This window comes from Artemia franciscana, chromosome 10 (assembly GCF_032884065.1).
Source record: "Artemia franciscana chromosome 10, ASM3288406v1, whole genome shotgun sequence".
Lineage (NCBI taxonomy): Eukaryota > Metazoa > Arthropoda > Branchiopoda > Anostraca > Artemiidae > Artemia > Artemia franciscana.
The window spans coordinates 416,313-428,759 of NC_088872.1; the positions used below are offsets into that span (position 1 = coordinate 416,313).

The 12,447-nt window shown below is 32.8% G+C and overlaps 1 protein-coding gene across 1 annotated transcript; it reads left to right on the forward strand.

Moving 5' to 3' along the window:
* Positions 1 to 4,987: 4,987 nt before the first annotated feature.
* Positions 4,988 to 11,133, forward strand: LOC136031630 (shematrin-like protein 2). Its single transcript, XM_065711269.1, has 3 exons — positions 4,988 to 5,131; positions 9,617 to 9,737; positions 10,885 to 11,133. The coding sequence occupies exons 1-3, from the start codon at positions 5,111 to 5,113 to the stop codon at positions 11,046 to 11,048; spliced, it is 306 nt and encodes a 101-aa protein (XP_065567341.1). The 5' UTR covers positions 4,988 to 5,110; the 3' UTR covers positions 11,049 to 11,133.
* The last annotated feature ends 1,314 nt before the right edge of the window (positions 11,134 to 12,447 follow it).

The window sequence follows — 12,447 nt, forward strand, 5'->3', positions numbered from 1 at the left end:
CTACATCTAAAATCTGTTATTTTAAATGTAGCTCATCATTCCTATTTGCTCATGAAATCTTCTTTTAATTTTAGAAGTAGTAACCAAACTGCAATAGAAAGGCTTCAAGTAAATTTGATATGAACGATAACAATAGAGCCACTATTTACAAAATGATTTTTTTCAGGTAGGTAAGGATTATCTTCCAAATGACGATTCACAGTACTTAGTAATTTATTATTGATTAAAAAAAAATCTAAATGTTCTGTCGAAGAAATGTCTACTGTCCAAAATGAACAACAAAAGAAGTCAAGCAACAGAAAAATGCCGCATTCTTGCATTTTTGCCTGAACAGGGCCAATAAGTTATTGGGAAAGGGCTCTTGGGACTATGGAAATGGTATTGATATAGCCCCCAAATCTAAGATCCTATACTAGAATGCAGTAAAGCAGTAAAAGCACTCAGTATTCCATAAAAGCACTCTGTTATTATTAGGTTGTTTCAAATAGTTCATGGTAAGGGACTTCAAATAAGGACCCACAAAGGCTAAAAGTAACCAAACACTAAAGAAAGGAATTTAATAGCAAAATATATATTAAAAAATATGAATTTTAGTTGGGATTCTGAATATATAACAGTTATTAGGTTTCAAGCTCCTTCCACAATTTTTGGTCATGAAAAAGGCGATGGAAAACCATAAAGAGTGACAGTTGAAGATGGGGTGCCTCTCCCCCCTTATATATTGAACAATTCCCCTCCGTTTCCAGGATTTAATGCTGATCCTAACTTTCAGTAGATAAATTTGTTTTTTTATTTCTTTGGTTTCTCAAATCATGCCAGGAAATCCCCCCTCCTCGAAAAATTCACTCGCGGAATTCTTCTTCGCGGAAATTTCTCCCCGTGAAAAAGCCACCCCGTTAAAAATTTCGCTCGAAGATTTTCATGTATTTCCAAATAACAAATACTATATATAACCAGTGGGTAAACTGCAAAGCTTACAGTCCTTTCCCAAGGGCTCATGTCATCACCAAAGGTGTAGTTACGTAAACTGTCAACTATACACAACAAAATCGCTATTTAAAATTCAATACCAGATGTTTAGAGAAAAAAGTGGCATAGTAGGGTGGTTAGTTGCCCTCCAATCTTCCTGACCACGTAAAAAGGGCACTAAAACTTTGAATTTTCGTTCGAATGATTCCTCTTCAAGTTTTCTAGGACCATAGATTCTATACAATCGCCCCTGAGAAACAAAACAAACAAGAAACAAATTAACACGCATCTGTGGCCCTTCATCTGACAAAAATAAAATACAAAAACTACGAATTTTTGAGGATATGAAACCTGCAGAAGTGTTGATAAATTGCTATCAAAACTGTTTTTTTTTATAAGTTTGGCTTTCCAAGTTGATAAGTACTTTGTTTTGCCTTCTTGCATCTGAGAGAAATATTGCCCAGAAACCCCTCTGTCAGCTCCCATAAGGCACATCCATATCAAATAAAAATTATTCAAAGAGCGCACCTTAAAAATTATGAAAACAATAATCCTATAATTCGTCTTGGTGTTTCAGACCTCCCTTCTCCCTCCAAAAAAAACTAAAACTAAACACATATTAGACAACTGAATATCCCTGTTTTCTAATCTCCTGTGAAGTTAATGGTGGGTAACAAAACATTTTTTGAAAATTGTAGGAAATAACGATAACATATATAATAACAATATAATAATAACAATAACAACAATAACAATAACAATATAATATAATAACAATAACATTTGTAGGAAAAGGAATGACTTGGCCAAATGTGTTTTCTTCTTTTTATCATATATATTTTTTTTATAATCTTAGTGTATAAAGTCGTCTTGTGTATAAAAGTAAAGTGTGACATGTGTATGATAGTGAGTATAATTCTTTTTCTTTAGTAATTAAAAAAAAATTCAGCTCAAAGTAAGGAGCAACAATACATAGTGAGGTATTAGCGAGGGGGCAAACCTCCTCATATACGTAATAAAAATATACGAATATAAAAGTTTGTTAAGTAAGTTAATCCATAAGTTACGTATATCTTTTCAAACAGTTCGTGGTAACGAATTGTAGTAAGGAGCGACCCGGCTCAATAGTAACCAAAACTCTAAAAAATTAAATTTTGATATCAATAGCAACATCAAAAGAATTGCATTTTAATGCTGATTTTAAATATATAAGTTTCATCAAGTTTAGTCTTACTCATCAAAAGTTACGAGCCTGAGAAAATTTGCCTTATTTAAGAAAATAGGGGGAAACACCCCCTAAAAACGATAGGATCTTAACAAAAATGACACCATCAGATTCAGCATATCAGAGAACCCTACTGTAGAAGTTTCAAGCTCCTATCTACAAAAATGTGGAATTTTGTATTTTTTGCCAGAAGACAAATCACGGGTGCGTGTTTATTTGTTTGTTTGTTTTTTGTTTTTTTTTTTGTTTTTTTTTTCCAGGGGACATCGTATCGACCAAGTGGTCCTAGAATGTCACAAGAGGGCTCATTCTAACGGAAATGAAAAGTTCTGTGCCCTTTTTAAGTGAACAAAAAAATTGGAGGGCATCAAGGCCCCCTCCCACGCTCTGTTTTTCCCAAAGTCAACGGATCTAAATTCTGAGATAGCCATTTTGTTCAGCATAGTCGAAAACCATAATAACTATGTCTTTGGGGATGACTTACTCCCCCAAAATCCCTGGGGGAGGGGCTGCAAGTTACAAACTTTGACCAGTGTTTACATATAGTAATGGTTATTGAGAAGTGTACAGACGTTTTCAAGGGGGATTTATTTTGTTTGGGGGTGGGGCTGAGGAGAGGGGGCTATGTTGGAGGATCTTTCCTTGGAGGAATCTGTCATGGGGGAAGAAAAATTCAATGAAAAGGGCTCAGGATTTTCTAGCATTACTATAAGAAAACAATGAAAAATAAACATGAAAACTTTTTTCAAATGAAAGGAAGGAGTAGCATTGAAACTTAAAACGAACAGAGATTATTACGCATATGAGGGTTACTTTAGCATAAAGAGCGAGGTATTTAGGAGGAGATTAATACCTCGCTCTTTATGCTAAAGTATTTTTAGTAATTTCAACTATTTATTCTACGGCTTTTCTTATTCAGGGGCCATTCTTAAAGAATTGGGACAAAACTTACGATTTAGTGTAAAGAGCGAGGTATTAACGAGGGTGCAAACCCCGTCGCATACATAATAAAAATATAAGGTTATGAAAGTTTGTTACGTAAGTTAATTATTAAGTTACGTATATTTTTTTACTAATAAAAACGTTCGTTAAAAATTAAAAGTTCTAGTTGCCTTTTTAAGTAACCAAAAAATTGGAGGGCAACTAGGCCTCCTTCTCCACCCCTTATTTCTCAAAATCGTTTGATCAAAACTAAGAGAAAGCCATGTAGCCAAAAAAGAATTAATATACAAATTTCATTTTAATAATTTATGTGCGGAGAGCCAAAACCAAACATGCATTAATTCAAAAACGTTCAGAAATTAAATAAAAAAAAACTAATTCTTTTAGCTGAAAGTAAGGAGCGACATTAAAACTTAAAACGAACAGAAATTACTCCGTATATGAAATGGGTTTTCCCCTCCGCAATCCCTCGCTCTTTACGCTAAAGTTTGACTCTTTGCCACAATTCTACTTTTTAAAACAATTAATGTCGCTCCTTACTTTCAGCTAAAAAAATTAGTTTTTTCTTTATTTAATTCTAATAAAAACGTTCGTAAAAAATTAAAAGTTCTAGTTGTCCCTTTAAGCATCTAAAAGATTGGAGGGCGAATAGGCCTCTTCTCCCATCCCTTTTTTTCAAAATCATCCGATCAAAACTAAGAGAAAGCCATTTAGCCAAAAAAATTAATTCAAAAAAGTTCAGAAATTAAATAAAAAAAACAAGGTTTTTTAACTGAAAGTAAAGAGCAACATCAAAACTTAAAACAAACAGAAATTCCTCCGTATTTGAAAGGGGGTGTTTTCTCCTCAAGCTCCACTCTTTACGTTAAAGTCTGACTCTTTCTCTCAACTCCACTTTTTAAAACAGAATAAAACAGTAAACGTAAGAAGTGGTGCTTTGAGAAGGGAACAGCCCTTTTCATATACAGAGTAATTAATGTTCCTTTTAAGTTTTAATGTCGCTCCTTAATTTCATTTTTTTTTAAATTGTTTTTTTATTCAATTTTATTCACAATCTACTGTTGTTGTTTTTTTTTATTTTTTTTTTAATTCACAGTCTTCAACATGATTCCAGGGCATTTTGACTAATAATGGTAACTATTACTTAAATTATAAAATGAAATTCTTGCATTTTATTTCTTAATGTAACTGTTATTTATAGTGATATATACAAATAATAAAGAGGATAAAGCAATATTGAAATTCTTAGGAAAATGAACTGGATTCTAATCAGGAGCTTATCCTCAGTCATGCAAATTATATGCTCTCTTATGGTAGAAATTATATTAAATTATTATGAATGTTTGTCAATAAACCTTGTCTATATTTCAGAGGTAGCATTAGGGAAGGGAAGACAATTGACCTTCCCCCTCTCTACCTTGAATTTGGAAATACCATTTTAGAAACCATCATTTTATAAATCAGAAGTCTTTGCCATCCCCCGCAATCGGCCCTGCTATCTTATCTATAGAAAAAACAACATACTATAAGATTTTAAAATGTTTGAGCAATAATAAGTTAGTTACAAAATGTATCATTATGCCTGATAATATAAAAATTTTCACTGTTGATCATTTTGTCTAATGAATAGCCAAAATTAATAAAACCTCGAAATTAAGCCAATTTTAGAAAGTTTAAATTATAAGGTGACAAGGTGCTATAAATACCACACTATAAATAACAATCATGAAAATTACTACGAAGTACGAAGAGCCCTTAGGGCAATGCAGCCTTTCTTCATTCAAGAGTAAAGTAATATATGTAGGGATAATATTTATTAGTTATTAACTTTTACTCCCAATTTTTTTTTAGTAACCTTGATTTAAGATTGTGCAATAGCCACCACTAAGCTAATATAAGCACTGAAAATCTGTGAAATTATATTAGATTGAGACTGTGCAGTAGTGGAAAAGTAGAAATCCGTAAACAGTAAAAATGAAGCTTCTCGTCTCAATGGTAAGTGACTCTTACAAAATACGGATGGCTTAGGTGCTTCTTATCGATTCTGCTTATTCTATGTTGAAAAAATTTTTCTTACCCATGATCATACCCATGAGAAAAAGGAAGGGGTACGGTCTTTTAACCAAACCACCACCAACCCAAAAAAAATTCAATTATGACTTCTTTTCTGGGGTAAAATGTGTATAAATAAATTTTTGATCTTCTTTTTAAGGTATTTTTGTAAACAACCACCCACCCCCATCCTTAAAAAAAAACACCTTCTCCCCGAAAAAATATCTTGGATACGCCTTTGGTGTAACCCTTTATTGGATTTTTGGTAGTAAGTAGTTGATAAGAAGGGGTAAATCTTTGCCATTACACAAGGAAATTCGGTATTTAGAATGCCACAGAAGGAGTTCTGGAAATTAATTAGAAGCTTCCTGGGTAGCACAATCAATTAATTTCTCTCTCTGGATTTACTTAAATACATCTTTATAAGAAAGAAACAAATGCAAAAGATAAATTCTAATATCCAACATAGAGTTTTTAGAAAAATCGTAATAAAAGGACGCGCTTATTTACCAAGGACATACAAATACAGCAGTTTTGCCCCGTAGGCGGATCACAGGTCTATTTATACCTAAAATCCTCAATTTCCAAGATTTTTCCACCCCAAGATCTGGTCCAAATAGCGCTTCTGATATGCTCCCTGGGCATAACTTAAAGCCGTTGCCCCAGTATGTTGCGAGAAACCAAGTATCTTTTGTTTATGTTCATAATGGTCTGGTAATAATGAAATAAAATCATGAGAACTACTTTTTCAAACACTATCTGTAAAAATAGATAGGATGAATTCGATCTGTCTACAAGTGGACACAAGATTTTCTTTTAGTTAGATCCAAATTATGATTTTTTTGGGAGGGGTAGGGGGTAGCACTGTGTTTACATCAGTTTTGCCACGTTCAACCGCAATAATAAATCGAGGGGTAGGGGGTAGCACTGTGTTTACATCAGTTTTGCCACGTTCAACCACAATAATAAATCAGAAGAACTAATTAGTTAAATTTCACAGCCCTTTTTGCTTGTAAATTTTCAGACATGATTTTCATCATTCATAATGAGACATGATGATTTCCAAAGACAACTGCACCTTTAAAGGATAGCTACTGCTAATTTAAATTAAACTCATTTTTCTCTCTTGCACTCGTTCACCTTGCACTCGGCATGTACCAGGCTTGCATAGGTTCGACTCTCGTCGCAGGCCTGTTTTCTTCAGTTTTAAGTTACAGGATGGAATTATGAAATTCTGGCGTGAATTAAATTTATACTTCCTGTTTATCCTTCACAGAATCAAAACTTCAATAGGATATATATATATATATATATATATATATATATATATATATATATATATATATATATATATATATATATATATATACATATGTATATACATATATATATATATATATATATATATATATATATATATATATATATATATATATATATATATAAAAGCAGACCAAGCTTTGCTCAGTCCCTTGTACTCAGCATGTACCAGGCTTGTATATATCTGATTCTCGTGCAGGCCTGTTTTTGTTGAGTTTTAAGTTATAGTGTGGAATTAAGAAATTCTGGCGTGAATTAAATACATTATTTCTGTCTATCCTTCTTCTGCTTATCCTTTTCGCCCGTAAAATTTTAGGATAGTTACATTTTCTTGAACTCTTTTATGCCATCTATTTATAACTCATTTACGATGATTTGTCGCCCTCGTTTCTTTTTTCATAATTTGGGAGGCCGCAGCTACTAAAAACTTAAGAACCACCCATTGAAATATGTTTCTGTATAATCTCTTCCTCTTATTTTGAAGTATATAGGTCTAAGACTGAACAGCTTTGTCACTTCTGTTTTCACTATCTCTGGTTCTATAAAGTTTCTGCTGAAATAGCGTACAGGTGCTAAAATACTCTTAACCCATTGGTAATAAAATTAAGAAAAACTTGTAAATCACAAATTGAAAAAACATTTTTACAATTAGTGGTAAATATATCAATCAGCATAAAAATATGTTAATTATATTGTAGCATAGAGTTAAAAAGGTTAATAATAAAAATTAGTCTTCATTGATTGTCAGGTAATATCTAGAAACTGCGTATATACTATTTTTTATACTAAATACGCAAGTCAGAAAATTAAGCTTTTCGTCTTTATAGTACATGGTAATTTTGCTTTATAACTGATCCACGCAGCTAGATAAATGCAAGTTAAAGTAATACTTTAACTAAGGTAAACATATAATTGTTTTTTAATTCATTCATCAAGTTATAGGGCCCTCAAATTTGTAGTATCTCTAAAATAAAAACACGAATAATTCTTGTATTTGTTTAAAAGAATATCACAAAAAATGGTAAAAAACAAGAATAGGAAGAACTTATTCTAGAATGTAAAGTAAGAAAACAATCAAAAAAGGGTTTTTTCAGGTCAAACGAGGAAACTGGAAAAAAAAAACAAAAAGCGAATTTTTTGATAGGATAGCCGCCTGTCTTCTTCAGCGTGAAGAGAATAATATATTCAAAGGAAAATGCTAAATAAAAAAACCAACGAAACAAAATTGGAAAGTGAATGTGAAAAAAAAACAATGAAAAAACAAAAAAAAATTAAATAATTAAAATTTAATAAAAGCCAAAAATGATAAGAATATAAAGCAAATACCCTTTTTTATCGTTTCCTATCTTTATATTATAGCAGGTCACTGCGTTTAAGAATTTATCTTTATTTTCTAGAAAAAATTCATTCAAATTTTCACTGTGTCAGGATCTAGGTATCAGGTATATATGATAAATTTTCTTCGGGTATAATAAAAGTTATATTTAATCTCAGTATCATTGATAGAACATAACTGTATTTTTTTTCAACTTGGATAAAAAGTTCGTGGTAGTAAACTATACACAAACTATAAGTAAGGAGCAATGCGGCTCAATAGTAAACCGAAATCTAAGAAAGAGAGTTTTGATAACAGTAAATACATCAAAAGAATCAAATAGTAATGCGCATTGAATAAATACAAAATCATCAGGTTTAATGTTACCCATCAAAAGTTACCACCCTGATAAAATTTGCCCAATATTTGAAAAAGGAGGGAAACACCCCCAAAAGATCAAGCGATCTTAATGAAAATCACAATCAAAAGTTCTAGTTCACTTTTAAATGATATAAAATGTTGAAGGACAGCTAGCCCCCTCCCACGTCCCTTTTTTACAAAGTTATCCAATAAAAAAATTTTACACACTCATTTTGTTCCGCGGAGTCAAAAGACCTAATAACCATATCTTTCAGAGTGAATTGATCCCTACACAGACCCTGAGAAAGAACAGCATGCTATGAAGTTAATATAGTGTTTGTCATTGGGAAACATTCACATATTTTCGACGGGGTATGTGGGATTTTCGGTGGGGGAGGAGTATTTTCTACGGGGAATTTTTCTTAGGAATTTGCCTGGGGAAATTTTTCAGTGGGGTTGCAATTTTTTGGGAGATTTTTCTTTGATGGGTAGGGGAATATCATCCACGGAAGAAATTCCCCGTGGGAGAATGATCACCGGAAGAAATGTACCGTTAAGAATTATCTCTGAGAGAAATTGACACAGGAGGAATTTTGCGTGGGAACAGCTTTCCACTTGGGGTGGAGTAGGATTTCTAGGAAAAAAGTGTCACGTATGTGGGATTTCCGCCATGACCTTAAAAGTATTTTCTAAAGACAGCGTGCTAAGGATTTGTGAGGTAGAAATTGCAGGAGGGGGGAATTTCAGCAGAAAAGATGAAATTATCCCGGGGAAATCTTACTTCAGTAATTATGGAGGAGTATTTGGCTTTTCCATTTGGCCTCGAGCCCTCTCTCTGCCAAATTGGTTTTTTATATTGAAATTATGTAGTAATAAACAGAACTTGAACTTGAACTTGAACTATCAGTGGTTTGTTACATAATGAAGAGGAAGCCAAGTGCCTAATGTTTCAAAAAGCGTATTTTTACGCTAACATGTTTTTTTTTTACTTTTTGTTAATATTTAGGTAAATATCGAAGCTGGTCTGGAGAGTGAGGAAGTACAAGTTAATTTTCGTCCTCTTTTCAATTGGATCAAGTTCGTATTCCATATTATGTTTAACAAAACTTTACTTTCACTTTCCTGTCGGAACAGAATTTGGAAAGATTGGGGGGGGGGTAACTTTGTCACCAGGGAATTTAGATAGTTTGAAAGTGAATAATACTACCACGAGAATTTTTGGAGTTTGAGAGAATAATATCTCTTGTGAAGACTTTCTTAGGAAATAAAAACCACATCTGTTTGCAAGGCCTACTCGATATCCTCAAATAACTAAACGTAACAACTTTGAGACAAATTCAAGTGTCTTTGTAAACTATTTTGTCTTATTTAAAAAAAAAACTTCAATAAAAAATATTCTTTTTTGTATACGTAATAAATTTATCCCTTTTCAGGTTGTATGCCTCACTTTAGCGTGCTTATTCAGTTTAGCAACCGCGCGACCAAGAGGAGGAGAAGGCCTCAGCATAGAGCCACGTGATGGTTCAGGAGCAAGAGGACAATTATCCGGAGAAGGTAAGGCCTCAGGGCCATAACCGAGGTTCATTTAGGAGGAAATGATCTCCAACTCGTGTTCCTGAAGAATGGAAGCTTAGATTTGAATAATGGTTTTGATTTACGGTAAAAACAGTATGCCATTGTAAAATGAATGAATTGGTAATTTAAAATTCTTTATTCGAATAATTTTTCCGTCTTATTTTCAGAGACAAAAGGTAAATAATATAACTGATCAAAAATTTTCTGGAAGAAAATAAAGATATGTGTGCAGAAGTACCAAGGTTATGTTTTTAAAAAATCCCTAAATTTTATATTACCAAAAGTCTTTATATGAAGAAATAATAACTGAAGACACATTCCATGTTATATTTAAGAGTGTTCCCATTCTGAAAGTCCTGAAATTTTCCACTAAAGGTGAAAAAAAAATCGATAGTTTATTGCCAGTGTCGTCTAAGAATAAAAGGCCATTATGAAACCTATAGTTTCAATTTGTCACTTAGCTAAAAATTTAAAGAAAAAAAAAATACAAAATCGTCACCTACGAAGTGCATACCTACACAACTAAGAAATCTCCTTTTATTATTTATAGGATATATTTTTTATTTTAATGCCCCTTTTGGGACTCCAACCCTAGCATATTTACACTTTTTAATCCCTTCTTCTGGCAAAATTTATTAGGCTATATGTAATTTCTTTTCTATGTCTGTATAAACAATATTTTAGTAACTGATCCACTAGCCACAAATTTTACCTCCAGTCTTTAAAAGGGAATAAACAGGATTGACATTTTGGAAGTATGCCAGACCTGCTCAAGTAAACTAAAATTCTAATCATAAAATGTTTGAGATAAGCTTTGCTAGCCAAAGAGTATTTTCAATTTTTAGGAGGTCAGCCAAGGGTCCGACTTTTGGGCCTTGGGAAAGTATTTGGAAAACTTTATTTAGAATACAAAGTTTCTTGCCAAACTATCAAACAGAATAATGGAGCACATTTTCATTAACGATTATATATTTTCTTAGAAAAACAGTAGTGTGGTTAAGAAATATAAAATCAAACTACTAAATTTACTAAGAAGTTCAAAACAGAAATTAACTTCTGTCTTTTCTGTCCTGCCATCGCCGGCAGATCTGCTATATTTGTATTAATCGATTTTTCTTCAATTTAGGAAACAAAGATAAAAGGGATGAGAAGGGCAGATTCTATGGAGGATATGGACTTGGTTACGGATACGGAGGCTATCCGTATTATGGATATGGTGGATATGGTCTCGGAGGATATGGAGGCTATGGTGGCTATGGAGGCTACGGTGGATACGGTGGCTATTTCTAAACTGTGTATGTTGTCAAATATTTGTGAACTTTCTGATACCTCTTTGTTAAAATAATTTTATATAATATATATATATACATATCTATATTTTTCATTTGCTGCTTACTTTTACTAAGAGCCACGGTTTCTTCAACTGGAAGAAAAGGAGAATATGGGCAGTTTCCCCTCCCCTCCACTTGGAAAATACCTTTGTAGGTAGTTTCACTGAACACATCCAAGAAGGATGACCACGACTACGTTGTTTTCTTTTGCTTTTTTTCTTTTCTTTGTTACTAGAGGTAGTCGCATTTAATCCGTGGCTATAGACACTAGAAGATGGATCACTGGAAAGAAAATTTAAAGTTATTGTGCCTGTTTGAAATTAAATTTAAAAACGAGTTTTTTTAAGCTTAAAGTAAGGAGTGACATCAAAACTTAAAACGAACAAAAATTGTTCCGAATATGAGAGGAATTGTCCCCTCCTCAACGCCCCGCTCTTTATGCTAATTTTTTTTATTCTTTTAAAAAGTATAGTTGAGAGACAAAGTCATACTTTAACATGAAGAGCTTCCCAGTACTACATGCAAACAATGTGCCGAGTTCGCAACTTGCGAACTTTCCCTAGGACTGTGAGACGTTAAGTCGTCCTTAAAAACATAGTTATTAGATTTTTTCGACTATAGTGAACAAAAACGTTATCTCCAAAATTTTGGCCGGTGGCTTTTGGAAAAAAGGGGCGTCGAGGGGGCCTAGTTTCCCTCCAATTTTTTGTCACTTAAAAAGGGTCCTAGAAATTTTAATCCTCTCGAGATATTCTAGAACCACTGGATTGATATGATCACCTCTGGAAAAAAAATAAACATGCATCCGTGATCTTTCTTCTGGCAAAAATATAAAATTCCACATTCTTGCAAATAGCAGCTTGAAACCTCTACAGTGAGGTTCTTTTATACGCTCATTCTGATGTTGTGGTTTTCATTAAGATTCTATTACTTTTAGGGAATGTTTACTCCTTTTTGAAAATAGGGCAAATTTTCTTAGGCTTGTAACTTTCGATAGTTAGGATTAAACTTGATAAAACTTATATATTTTAAAATCAACATAAAAATCCATTTTTTATGTATATATTGGTATAAAAACTTTGTTTTTCAAGAGTTTCGTTTACAATTGAGCCAGGTCGTACCTTATTTCAGTTCGTTACCATGAACTGTTTGATAACGAAAGGTATCACGCAACACAGATGATTTAATTCTGTCAATTTGTAATAAAAAACAACAACGACTAGGGCTGAAATAGTATCAATAAAACCTCTAGGATAGTCAGTTTTTTTTTAATTTTCATAAGCTATTTACATATTCTCCTGGGTTCAGAAATCACACCTGCAACGCGATGGTGCATTACATAAGAGGTCTAAAACTGT

What these genes read in the sequence shown, in the direction of transcription:
- LOC136031630 (XM_065711269.1), top strand. Translation starts at nt 5,111, where the DNA reads ATGAAGCTTCTCGTCTCAATG. An exon ending in TGAAGCTTCTCGTCTCAATG is followed by an intron (nt 5,132 to 9,616) that starts GTAAGTGACTCT and finishes ATCCCTTTTCAG; the next exon opens with GTTGTATGCCTCACTTTAGC. An exon ending in AGGACAATTATCCGGAGAAG is followed by an intron (nt 9,738 to 10,884) that starts GTAAGGCCTCAG and finishes TCTTCAATTTAG; the next exon opens with GAAACAAAGATAAAAGGGAT.